The sequence below is a fragment of the Lycorma delicatula genome, chromosome 12, assembly GCF_047948215.1.
Source record: "Lycorma delicatula isolate Av1 chromosome 12, ASM4794821v1, whole genome shotgun sequence".
Classification (NCBI taxonomy): Eukaryota; Metazoa; Arthropoda; class Insecta; order Hemiptera; family Fulgoridae; genus Lycorma; species Lycorma delicatula.
The window spans coordinates 18311189-18325732 of NC_134466.1; the positions used below are offsets into that span (position 1 = coordinate 18311189).

At 29.9% G+C, this 14544-nt stretch overlaps 2 protein-coding genes across 3 annotated transcripts in view; both read left to right on the forward strand.

The window, feature by feature from the left end:
• The first annotated feature begins 3182 nt into the window (after positions 1–3182).
• The window catches only part of LOC142332908 (uncharacterized), a 46395-nt gene continuing 35033 nt past the window's right edge, over positions 3183–14544 (forward strand). For both annotated transcript variants that reach the window (XM_075379610.1, XM_075379611.1), the window contains exon 1: positions 3183–3425. In XM_075379610.1, the coding sequence (XP_075235725.1) occupies positions 3368–3425 (58 nt within the window). In that variant the 5' untranslated portion in view covers positions 3183–3367. The remainder of the gene's footprint in view (positions 3426–14544) is intronic.
• Positions 3454–6428, forward strand: LOC142332909 (U3 small nucleolar ribonucleoprotein IMP4). Its single transcript, XM_075379612.1, has 2 exons — positions 3454–4431; positions 6148–6428. The coding sequence occupies exons 1-2, from the start codon at positions 3691–3693 to the stop codon at positions 6352–6354; spliced, it is 948 nt and encodes a 315-aa protein (XP_075235727.1). The 5' UTR covers positions 3454–3690; the 3' UTR covers positions 6355–6428.

Sequence of the window (14544 nt, forward strand, 5' to 3'; positions counted from 1 at the left end):
CTTAATTTCTTGATTTGACTTAGTGAAGCCATCTTCATCAAGTGTTTCCTCCTCTAATTTGGAATGAGAACTGATGGCTTATTATGTCATGGCCAAATCGTAACAAACTTGCATCTGATAACTGATAGTAACTCTTGCTAACCAGCCATGATTGACATTCTCAAGCGAGTCGTAGAGATTTCTATTGTCCAGAGACAACTCCACAATTCTCTTGCGTCAGTCATATCAAGTTCATTGGTGGCTAAGTAATTATACTACTAAACCAAACCATTTACAAGTACAAAAACCAAATATAAAAATTAAAAATATATTGCTTTTTCATAATTACTGCAATAAAATGGTGGTGGCAGCCATAACAGGAAAAATAAATTATTTTTATATCCTTTTACTTTTTAGTAACATTACTGGTAAAAACATTTAATATAATGTACTACTGTTTGTTAATGAATGCCTGAGAGTAATATTATTTTGCAAATGAATGTTTCATAAGACATACTGCAAATTTCATTTGTAAAAATTTTATGTTATGAAAATATTTATAAACTGAAATAATCTGTTAACTGATAAATAAGCCTAAATATTAAAATACTGGAGTTACATTGTGTGCATGTGTGTGAGTTTAAAAACAATTATACCAAATTATTTACAGACATTAGAGTGATCCTGGGAAAACTATCACAATCAGACACAAACACTTTTTGGGACATATTTATAATATTAAAATTATCATTGTCTCATTCTATGTTTAAAATCATTTAAATATTTAAATATGAGTATATTTTTATTATAAGAACTCAAATTGTAAAAGTTTATGGAAATTAAGAGATAGGAATAGATCTTCAGAATATAAAGTTTATTCCTTTCCCATTAACCAGCACCCTGCTAGCTATTTTATATTTTTTTCAGTACATCAATTATAATTATTAAAATATTAGTAAATGTTAATTAATGTTAAACAATGTAATAATAAAATATCCTCTTGATTTTGTTTTATTGCCTTTTCTGTATTTATGTGACACAAGGAAAATTTGGTCAGGGTTCTTCCACAACAAGCAATCTTTGTTGGTTCTTTTTACAAGTTTTATGTGGAACTGAGTGAGATGTTAGTAGTTGAAGTTCATAAAACATTCTGCAGAAATGTAACTGGAAATGATAAAACATTAAGCAAATCCCAGCCTCATAATAACCATGTTCACTGGTAGTATATTATTTGATAATCAGTACCTCCCTTACTGAATTGCTTTTTTTAATGTATGCATAGTTGTTTGCATGATTCAACATTAACCATTTATGAATTGTAACAATTTGTAAAAAAATAATTATGCAATAAAATTGCAAATGAGGCTAAAAGCATAACAATAAAAGTTGCATTATTGAACATGCTAATTATAATTTTCCACATGTATTTACAGGAATAAACAAATATCACATTGAGAGAATGTGAAGATCCATTAAGTGATGAAATAATAAGCACTGAGGGATAACATGATACTGTCATTAATCACATCTGACCAAGTTCACACTTTCTCAACAGTATACCAAAACTATTGTTTTTGACAAAGAGCTTGGACAAATAATTGCTGTTCTAACCTCTAGGTCAATGGAATATTAGTAGAAGTTTTAAAATACCCTATTCACACCCTAAATTACACATATACAGGCTGAAACAGTAGGTGTACGTTAATAGAATCTACTTCTTTACAATTATCTATAGATTTTTAATAATTAAAAAGATTAGTAAAAAGCTAGCGTGTTTTTGATTAAGTATTAAATATATTTATATGTAAATCTAAGTATTTCAGGTTACTTTTAGATGGATTTGAATACTAGATCATGGATACAGTTTTCTTTGGTGATTAGGTTTCATTTAAGCACACATCTTCAGAATGGATGACCTGAGACTACACTTCATTTACATTTATATATATCATCCTCATTCATTCTCTAAAATAGTACCTTATGGTGAATCCAGAGGCTAAACAAAAAAAATCTGTTCTGGACACCTTGTACACTTATTAAATTACATATACACATTTTTTGCTGCACTCCATTTAAACTTATTTCATTTGAAAGTGAGATATACCTCCAATTCTTTAATAAAGTGGACAGTCACACAATTGCATTGTGGTAGACACCACATTGCGTTACATTTTTTATATCAGCATTTTTTATTAGTTTATACATTAATTTTGTTTCATGTCGTTCAAGTAGTTATGTGGTGTAAGTGAGAACGTGTCAGATCCATAACCATTGACACATCGATTTGAATCCAACTTCAATACATATATCTTTTTTAACTTTTTTTTTTTTGTAATTTAAATATATTGATTTAATAATAGTTATAGTTTTTTTTTTAATTGTTATTATTGAGTTATTATTTATTGTAACGATTTTTTTAGAATCAGAAGTTAATAATTATTAATAAATTAATATATTTAAATTAAAAAAAAGTAGATGAAGTCGGATTCGAATCTATGTGCCTTCCCCTTGTAAGATCCAAAAATTTCATTAATTAAAATCTCATTTGACTATAACTCTACAACCAATGAAAATAAGTATGACTTATGATATATCATTGAAAAGCTCTCAATGAGGGCTTATTATTGCAGTAAGAAAAAATAAAAAATCAAAATTGTTCGGATTTTGAGTTTTTTTGGACACTTTTGGTCCAGTTGATTGCAATCAAAATGGGAGGTGCACAGAGGTTACAGTCCTAAATCCAAAATTTCAACATTCTACAGCTCTTCGTTTTTGATTTATTTAAACTTATATGTACGTACGTAGAGACTTCAAACCGAAACTAGTCAAAATGGATTCAGGGATTGTCAAAATGGATATTTCCGTTGAAATCTGAAAACCGAAATTTTTCACGATCACAATATTTCCTTTACTTCATACAAGAAGTAAAAAAAAAAAATGTATTTCAGGTTAGTTATTCTGTGTATAAAGAACCATAGAAAAAGAGATGGCTGGGAAACAGAAAGGAGTGATTCTTACTATTACATATAAGATTAGTCTTAAGATTTATCATTAACCTTTGGTAAGGCTTTTTGCTAAGTGGTAGTTATGTCCAATAGTCTTATTTAATAAATAACTTAGAACTTTTGTTTGATTAACCAACCCGCTGCTCATTTGTAAAATTTCCTTCTGATATTCATAGATAGCACCACTAAACGGTTTGTTTTTGTTTAGCTGTGATCGAGGATTGTATAAGTAGTCAGCCGATAATGTTATAAAGCTGAAGTACTGCATGATCAGAATCTTGGATTTTGTTGAATTTATGTTAGGAAGTTAAGTGATTTGTTTAAGGTTTAATTTGGTGTTTGTACTCAATTTGTAGATAGTAGAACATTTTTGGTAAAGAACGATGGATTCACCTGAACACTATGATGGAGTTACTGCGTCTAAACGCGCTAAACAAGAAGGTAATTAATGTTTATTAATAATTGTTAAATATAATTTTAATTAGTTTTTTCAATGTATTATTTTTAACTTTTTATTGTAATAATCGACAGTGACGAAAATTTTTATGAAGTTGAGTTGTTTAGTGTGGTCGTGTTTGACTAGCGTTGTGACGAAGAACGATTACCACTATGGCGGAACCGCGTGTTGTGTTTTAGGTTGAGGTTATATTGTGGTATTATTAATGCCTATTTTCTGTATGTTGCATAGAAGCTGTCAAATTTAATTATGTTACGTCGTCAGGCTAGGCTTCGTCGTGAGTATTTATATCGTAAATCTCTGGAAAATAAAAGACATAGTATTCAAGAGAAAAAGGAACGGTTAAAACGTAGTTTGGAAGAAGGCACACCGATACATACGGATTTAAAAAAAAGAGCTTTAAGACTTGTTGATAAATCGCAGTGGGATGATAAAGGACCTGCTTTAGCAGTTGCTATAGGTACGGCTAGTGGCGGGGGTGGTGAAACGCACGAAGATGATGAGTATAGATGGGCCGGTGTGGAAGATCCAAAAATTATGATTACAACTTCACGTGATCCCTCATCACGTTTAAAAATGTTCGTTAAAGAATTGCGTTTAATATTTCCTAATGCACAACGTATGAATCGTGGTAATTATGAAATGAAACAGCTGGTGAGTGCATGTCGAGCCAATGATGTTACTGATTTCATTCTTGTTCATGAGCACCGTGGTGTACCAAATTCATTGGTGATTTGTCATTTACCCTATGGACCCACTGCTTATTTTACCATGACAGATGTTACTATGCGACATGATATACCTGATATTGGCACTATGTCTGAACAATATCCACATTTGATATTTCATAATTTTAAAACTAAACTTGGTGCACGTGTTACAAATATTTTGAAGTATCTGTTTCCAGTTCCAAAAGAAGATAGTCATCGAGTTATTACATTTGCAAATCATGATGATTACATTACATTCCGGCATCATATCTACAAAAAAGTAAGTTAAAAATTTATATTCTATTATATATATTTATTTGGTATTGCAATCTACTTTACACTTATAGTACAGGTGAAAAAAAACTCATTTTTGATCTGTTGGTTTAACAGTAACAGTTGTGGTAATTGTCTATACAATTTTGCTTTGTGCTGCATATAATGCACATAGAAAAAGGTATAAAATAATATAATGAATTTTATAAGTTATTAAAAAAAAAAAAAGGTCACTGGTCAGCGTAACTAACAGACTTAAAAAATATATATATGTATTATGATGACTTGCTTTCAAGGAATTTAATAATTATTCTGGATGATTTTTTAAGACCTTATTATCCAGCTGCTTCACTGGAGTTAGATATAACATTAGTGAAGCTGGTTGTTAATGGCACCCCTTTAAAATGATAAGGAATTAGTATGTGGTTGAATGGTTTTTTAGATTTGTTGTTTGTTTAATTAGTATTTTGTTTAAATAAAAATTAGTGTTTGTAAATTTTATATTGTTCAAAGGAATTGAAATCTTGGCTTTTATGATGGGCTCTGTATAAAATTACCATATTGCGATTAATGTTTATGATGTGATTTGCCAAGGTTTGTTTTGATGGTATTTACTGTACTTGAGAGTTATTAGGTGTCTAATCTGTCCAGGGTAGTAATAGTACAATTACTGTTCTTTTATCTGCTTATTCTTCTTTCTGTTGTGTAGCATTCTAATTTTGTTGGTGTATCGTTTGAGCTCTTATGTATTTTGTTTGTCAATTTTGAACAGTTAAGTTCAGAAAACTTTTCTAATAATGCTGGCAATTATATACGATGATTGATGTGTGTTATCTAATTTTCTGTACAAGATGATTTTTTTATTTTATTTTTGTATTTTATGTGGCATGTAGTTTTTAAGTATGGATTAACTTAAAATATCTTGCGTAAGAATATTTTCAATTAATTTGAAAGCAAGTTGATCATAATTTTAACATTGATATTAATTTATTAAATTATCAAAAATGTTTTTTTATATTGCTCTCATGACTTTTAGGTATAATAGACTATTGTGTGATACAATTGATTTCAGTTATTGTCTTCTTTATCAAACTATTGTCTTGTAAATACTGACTAGCTGTTCATAGTTATAAAATACCTAGTTCATAGTAGTTACTTAGGTAATGTATGATAATTGAATAACTATAAATAATAAAAATAAACAAAATAAATTGAAAAAATTTATATATTCAAAAGTTGCATATATAATTATATTGTCTTCAACATAGTCCCTGCCCATATTCAAATGCTTGTCATATCATGACACCAGCTTGTCTATTCCCTTTTTGAAGAACAGTGCCAACAAAGTACCCGTCCATTTATTGATAACATCCATGAGTTCATTGTTTTGAAGAGCTGAGTAGCCAGCCAATTCTTCAGTTTTGTGAACAGATAAAATTCAGACTGTCAAATCTGTGTTGTAAGGGATGATAAAAAGTGCTACTTAAACTTGTTTCTATACCCTTAGTATTAGCAGTAATGTGAGGTGGTGCATAGTTATGTAAAATAAAAAAAATTAAGGCATCTATTAATTATTGAAAATATACACATCCCACAAAGTTTATTTTTATCATCATTCAATTGAATTGATTGATATTTGCACAGCAAATATCAACAATATTATGGGGTAAGAATTACGAAGTAAAATATATTTTAATGATTTTTTAATTATTTTTATTTATAGGTGAATGGAACTAATGTTGAGTTAAGCGAAGTTGGACCAAGATTTCAGTTAAAATTGTATGAAATCAAGCTTGGTACTTTGGATATTGCTAATGCTGCTGATACTGAATGGGCACTCAGACCTTTTATGAATACTGCTGTTAAACAGAGATTTTTATCACCTGACGATGGATGGAAACAAGATGATATTGATGAAGATGACACATAATTATCATTATTATTATTGATTTTTTTATGTATATATATATATTATAATAAAAACCATAATTTTTTTTATTAGAAGTGATGTTTTACTTATATTTTTAAACCATTACACTCTGACTTTTAAAACCACCTATTTCACCATTACACTTTGTCGTTAGTTATGTTTAAAATTGTCACGCTATTAATTGGTTATTGAAAATTTTTCTCATGCGGTGACATTTAAAAAAAAAAAAAAAAAATTATTTTGTTACATACGTATTTAATACTTGCAAGATATGATTGTGAGTAAGGTATTAGACAATGAAACATCATTAGTAAAAAAAAAAGTAAAATCTATTATATATTAAAATTAGGCTTATATAAAAAAAATTGTGTTGTAGAAGTAATCGGTATTTACTTCTTGTTGTTTGCGTATTACAAGGATAAAAAATTTGCCTTACTTTATATAAAAAAAACGAACATAATTACTTAAAAAATTAAAATAAAAGTTAAACTTTTTATTTAGCATTTTGTTTTTTATTTTGTCTTTGGTGACACATTTGACGAAGACATGGTTGACGAAGACTGTCAAAGATACATGCTCCTTACAAATAGGCGCTCTGCACTCATTGCACTTGTTAGTGTACCTGTTCTTTCTTCTAGGGCAGTACTTGCACTTTGGAGACTTTCAATCATTAGGTTCAGCAGGCCGATCTTCAGCATTGTTGGCAAGGTCTTCAGAATCTCCAAGTCAGTTATTAATTTTATGTTTTGTGGAAATAGTGTTTTGATTTGTACTCTGCAGCTGATTTTTTAACTTTTCTGAGATCTGTCAAAAATATTCTTCTTGTTATATTAACATTATTGTTTGTTTTGAAAATAATGAGAGCATTGATTGGATCGACATTCAGTATACCATTAAAAATAATAAACAGCCATTTTCGACCGATTCGTGATACACAATATTCAGCCTTTAGAGGGTCAATGATGTCTACACCACCTTTAATAGCATTATAATAAGTAATCATTTCGGGTTTCAGAGTATCTCCACTACTTTCATCAATTTTAACATTATCATGGGGTATATAAAGTACCAGAATAAGTTTCTTTTCCTTCTTATGTAGGAAACCGTGGAACAATAATTTTGGGGATTTGAAAAGTCAAACATAGATGAACAGCTGCTCCTTTCTGAAACATTGAGAAGCTCTTCTGAAATTTTCTCAACTACCGTTAGTCTGTGATCAGCATAGAGATCATTTGTTAAAGGTATGGAGGTGAAAAAATTATCCATCGTCACGTTCCTTCCTGTACCATCAAGTACGCTGATGCAGTGTTTGACTGCACTTGAGCATCATTTGATACAGAAAAGGGGCTGTCCGTAGGTTGTTGACTTTGGTACATTTCTGAACATTTTTGGTCGATGTCTTAATACTTATAGTACTGTCAACGTCATAACTCCTAGATATACCTGAAGTGTCTGAACGGGACATTTCAGAATTAAGTCTCATCATTGTGCTCACTAGGAAGATCAGAATCATCCGAACTCGCGTAATTTTCTGTCTCATCTAACCAATACAACACCCGGGTTTCTTATTCTTTGTCTATTTTTGCATTGTGTACTTGCAAAAAATAAGTAACTCAATAAAAACAGTCGGAAAAAGTGTCAAAAAAATAATAGTAAGTCGAGCTATGAGAAAAATTCTCAATAACAAAAGAAACAAGGTCACGTATCTAGTCTGGTATAGAACTTTGTTCTTACTGATGCGATTTCTTTCACTTCTAGTCACTACTTCTTGGCAGTGTGGGGGTAATCTACTTGTAGCCACAACTACGGCGGTTCTATTATTGTTCTTGGGTTGTACCTAGGACGGTTTGGTCTGTTTCCTAGTAGAGCAGAAATGGCATATAAAAAAGTGTTTCTCACAACCCAACTAATGGCGGGTCAAAAGAAGGTTCTTAAGTAACCCATTTGTTTATTCTGTTTTGGGTAAAATTCAAGCCATGCACATGATTAAGCACATTTTAATAACAGTTTTTTATCTTGTAGAAGATGTTTTATTCAAATGTTTGCGGAAGTTTTTATTAATAATAAATTTTATGATCACAAACATAGTTAGATGGTTATTTTTGTTGTCGATACTTTTATTAGGTTGTTATAATATAATTATATGTGTTTGTATATAATTATATATATTATAATATAATTAAATATGTCTTATATTGTTTTTTGGTATTGAACTGCAATGGTTTTTATTGGCATCCCCTTATGTTGAATAACAATTTAAGATTTGAAATAAATTAAGTTCTTCTTAAAGTGATATGAGAAGCAAAAAAAAAAAATAAAAAGTAATACAATCCCACTCCACTAAAATGTTTGTGCAGAATGAAAGTTTAGTAAATTATTAATAGTTGTTTATTTCAGTTTGGAGACAATTTCAAGATTATAATATTAAAAAGAAAAACTTAAGATGTCATATAGTTTAGCAGATGAGTGAAAGTATTCTGTTAAGAATAAACCTCAGTCTGTTCTTGATTTGTTTTTTAGTTTCTGGATAAGAGTAATCTTTGTTGAAGGATATATTTAACTTTTTGACCTGTATGCTCATATACACATATTTAGAAATTTGAGTTTGCCTTTTTTTGTATGCTTGGTATATTAATGGTTTCAACTTTTTTCTGTTTACTCAGATTTACAGTAAATGTATATTTAAGTACCGTGACACGTTGTTGATAGATATCCGCAGTTGATTAGCGCTCCGCGAAAATATGTTGGTATCTGATTGCCTCCCTTCATAGTTTTATGCTACCATCTTGTGAAAAAAATTAGAGTATATTAAAGAGTTTTAACAGATTCTTACAAAAAAAAAGAAACCGTTACGATTGGATATTTTTTATGCCTGTAACAACAAAAAAATTAAAACAGTACAAAAATTACGATAATTTAATTGCAGAATTTTTTTGCGCATTTCTACCGCGGTTTTTATTAGCGAAATTTTTTTTTTGCTTTGTGTTTATGAAACATAGTTTGCTGATTTTAAAAATAATACTTTCAACCAAATCGGTTAAAAATTGGGCAAAATGTGATGAAAAACCATGTCATAAATCACAGATTAGTAACATATGTTAGTATAAGTGAAAGTAGATTCAGAAAACTACGTTTTATAAAAATCCCCACCACTCAAAAGGCTATTCAGATTGACAAAAATTCATTTTTACTGTATACTGTTATTCATTATGAATCGATATGTGTTGCTTGTTTACCGATATCTTTTGTCAGAAAAGATATTTATAGACTCGAGTAAAAGTGACGTATTTATAACCACAAATTCCTTCTTTTTTTTTTATGTGCCATATATCATCGATATGTTGCTAGTAAGATAAGCTATTTTTGTAATTAATAAATAAATCTGTAATCCTCATAGCAATTATAATACACAAGTCACACATACACACACACACACACACAAGCACATTTCTGAGAAAAAAATGGTCATATTCTTTCTAGTCTAAATAAAACATTTTACATTATATAAATGTCGTTCAAATTGTGTAATAAAACTGATTCCTTTGTGAATATAAAAAAAAATAACCGACTTACATCCCATATAAAATGATTTTGTAACAGCGTTTTAAAACTGACACCGCACATAACCAGTTCCAAGGCTACATGATCTGAAAAGGTTAACTAACTTTAAACTAAGCTATTGATAATAAATAATAATAAGAAATATCAGAGGCTGTCATTCCTGAATCATCTTCAGCCATGACTTCTTGATTGTGCATTTGGTAATTTATTTTCTCTGTTTATTTTATTAAAATGTTACCTCAGAATTTCTTTTATTGTTTAATAGAAGAATATATTACTAATAATGGATTTGATTTTAATGAATTGGACAGTAAGGGTGTGAATGAATTGTGAAGATGAAATCATGTATGATGAAAATTGTCTTGATTATGTTGAGGTCAGGGAATTGATTCATTCTGGTTTAATGAAACATTTTGTGAGATTGATCATTTTATTCTACAGTATTTTTGATTTAATAATTTGAAATTATTAAAACAAATAAATTTTGCAATTATATAGATTGCAAGCAGGTACACTTAATGTTCCAAATCACTGGTTAAGTTGCTTAACGTAAAAAAAGTTGGATCAATAATGTGCACTTTCTATTCTGGCCAAAAATGAACACAATTCATGACCATAAAAATGACCTAGAGCATGTGGGTGATACAGATTTCTAACACAGGTACATGGCAAATGCCATTTTATTTAAGCCTTGAAGCGCTTGTATTAGTAGGATTGTCTGATTTTGTGATCTTTGTGAATAGAGAGTTCCTTACTAGCTATTCACTTTTTCCTTTATCATTGATTCTTTCTTTTCTGATTTTCGTTAGGTTTTTACTAAATTTTTACTGGAATTGTGCTAAGAATATGGAGGTTTGCTCGGTTTGGTGCGAGACATCTTTATCTATGGACCTGTATAGGAATTCTAATATATAATAAGATCACTTAAGGTGTGGTACTCATTCAAGTAAAGCCAGGTCTAATCTCTCTTAATACATGTACAAGTGTCGCTATTGCATTGTGTTATTTAAAACATATTACAATGCATTATTTAGTAGTTTGTTGTATCATGACTAGCTCAATCTTAACCTATCTGCTTGGTGTTTAACATTGCCTAAATATTTGACATTAATTATAACATTATTATTACCTTTACCTATATATTATATTCTATACCTATATCAATATTCTTTTTAGAAAATAGTTGGGATTTTGAAAATCCTTGAAATGGTAATTAATTAAAATGTAATAAGTAATAGCTTATGGAGCTCTCCTTTTATGTAATCATCAGATGTGGTGGGTCATACAATATGTAACCGTTTAAATTAGTTCAGAAACAAAATTATTTATATTATACTGGTTTATAATTGAAAAGATAATATTAATGAAAAACTGAAAAAAAGTAATGCACTAACTTAATTATGTTGTAATGATGTTACTGACAAGTTACTGCAGGAGCATTGACTAGTATCTAGTAGAAGCTGGATCATTCCACATCAAATCAATGAAAATAAATGCGCTTCTCAGATTCATGTCCAGTAATTCAAATAAAATTTGCAGATTTAGCTCTAAAAAAAATTGTAAAAAGCAGGGTTTGGTTAATTACAAAAGAATACATTCCTAGCTTCTATAAGAGACAGAACTCAATTTGGTGTCATATTAAAGCTCTTGGAATGGGTTTTCACATGATATGTCACTTGGCAAGGTTTTGTGATATTAATAGTTCAAGGTCACTAAAGACATTTTGCATTAAATATATTCAAAAGTGTATTTTTTTAAATTTGAAAAAAAATGTTTGGTTCCTAATGTGTTCAACATATGGTGAACATTTCATAATGGGATTGCAATGGAATCATGTTAAAAAATAATCTTGTAATAATAAGGCTCAGCAGAATATTCCAATTGTTGTTCCCCCTATGTGGCAATTGCTAATTGAGATTCAATCAATTAAAACCCCCTCCCCTTCCAGTTTCCCAGACTGGGTCACTTGATGAGGCAGAAGAATAGCGTGTCACGAGATGCATTCCTAGTGCCAGCAAAAGAATGTACGTTTCATCCTATTGAGATAAGTAAATTAATATTCAGTCTGGATCATTTCTTGGAACAGAAGGTTCTGTGGTGTACACCCCAAGAGGATTATCTATAAAGTGGTGCAAAAATGAATATATTTTTTCAGACTCTTTGTTAACTGAGCTTGCCTTTCTCTATAGGTTTGGAGTTTTATGATTAATTCTTCACTTCTTTGGATCAGAATATGGTGACCAGCATGGAACCATCAACTTCTACAGCTTCAAGTAAAACGTACTGTTGCAATCCATTTGAAAAGTCGTCCTAATTCCTGTAAGAAAAAACTGAGAATTGTAAGAAAGAACTTCGTGCAAACATTTAATTTAGTTAAATAAGATTACAAAGTTTATGATACTTGCTGCAAACAGTTAAAAACATCTGCCAAATAATGCTGAAGAATCTACTTCTGATGAAAAATTTCAACAATTAGATCCTTTGGTTCCCCAGAAAAAGATAAAGCTGTAAATGTTCTGAACAAAAGTTTGATTGTTTTAAATGAATCACCTGTATTCAGAAAAAATGACTATGTGTGAGAATATATCCTTAGGAAAAGTTTAAGAAAGCAGCAGTAGTGTTCAAAAGCAAAATATTGAACATTGATTAAGATTCTGAACAAGATGCTAATCCTCTCTCCTCTGACTGTAAAATTGTCAACTGATTGAAGAAAAAATTTAATACTACAGGTGATAAGAGAATCAGGATGCAAATATTGGCAATGCTCACTAAAAGCTGGACTTTAAAGGACATTCAAGATGAATTGGAGTATCAGACTACACTGCAAGGAAAGCTAAAGCCTGGTTAAAGAAAAAGGTGTCATGTCACGTCCTGATCCTAAATCTGGTACAACTTTAGATTATGAAACAATAGAAAAAGACTCAAATGAAGAAAATCAAACAGTAGAGAAGTTCTTACATCCACATGAACCTTCACCTTCCTTCCACTACCCAGAATGAGGATGTTCTTAATGTACATAGGAGTGATGTTATTTCAAAAGTAGATCCCAGGGTAAATCCAAAAGGAAGAATTTATAACCTCTCAAAGCAAGTAGTAATGTTAACCAGAAGTTGTAAAAATAAGTGTAGACTGTAATTCTTCTGTAAATATCTTTGGAAGCTATACGAGCTGCAGTTAAGTGGTGAGTATGTACAAGTTCATAATTTTATTTCACCATGATCACATTGCAATCCCATTATAAAATATTTATCGCATGTACAATACATTAGGAAGCAAAAAATACATTTTTTAAAACGTATACTTTTGAATATATTCAAGGTTAAATAAAGTTTTTGGTTACCTTGAATTATTATATCACAGAATTTTGCCAAGTGATACACCACACGAAAGCCCATTTCAAGAGCTTTAAATTGACAACAAATTGAGTTCTCTAGCTCTTAAGAGCAGAGAAAATTAATTTTTTGTAATTATCTGAACCTTGCTTTTTGCAATTTTTTCACTTTTTTACGAGGTCCTACAAAAAAAACAACTGATTGTCTGAAAAATCTGATGCAAATCTGCTCTTTAGTGTTTTAATTTACCTATATTTGCTTTTTCCACTAATCATAAAAATAGCAGTAAGATTATCTTATTAGATACTACTGTTTACAGTGATTACCGAAGATGTGGTATTAAAGTTGCATTGTATGACTACTCAGTTACTATAATCTGTACCTTCCCACAACATTTTTTTAAATACTGAAACATTACGTAGTTATAATAGTTTGATGAGAAAGTAATAGGAAATATAAATAAATTGCTATATCAAATGTATTGAAGAGATTGGAAAACAAGATTACATAAACCATGTATAAAGGATTTTACTTAAAATGTTTAACTAGGTGGGCATTTTAATTGTTAGAGTTAACATCAGTAGATATAACATATAACATATCATATCAGTAGATATAACATATAAGAAAGTAAGTAGATCGATATATGAAATAGATTAAACTTCAGTATAGAGTTGTGAAGAACTCTTTATTTATTCTCCCTACATTATAAAATTATAAAAATAAATGCTGAAAACACAAAAATTGCAAAAACTCAAGATGTAATTGATTACTGGGATGGGCAATGGGTTAAAGCATTCTGAGAATTAAGTTACACGCAATGAGGCTTCACCCAAAATTTTTCCTTAACTCTGAGGTAATATAAGCGAACACTGGCTCTCCTTATGTTATAACATGCTAAGAAAATGCTGAAAACATGAAAATTGCAATAACTGGACACCTAATCGATCTATGGGACTGGCAATGGCTTAAAACCCTCGGAAAAAAATAAAATGTAATGAATTAGAATAAATAAAGAAAGGAGGAAAAAGGAAGGAAGGTAACCTGTAATAATATTTTGCTTCTTTTTCATTGGTGTAACTAATTGAATTGACCAATATGGTGAAAGTGTGATAAGCAATGATATTGTGCTACTTTCTTAATAGTCCATCAAACTGACAAATGATATGATAATATACAACACTTGAAACACTATTTTAGTACTAATCATTTAGTCATGATCTTGCTTTCCTAATGGTCACGGTTGATACATTTTGCTGGATTTTTAGGTGGTAATTTTTTTTTTTATTAAAGGTGG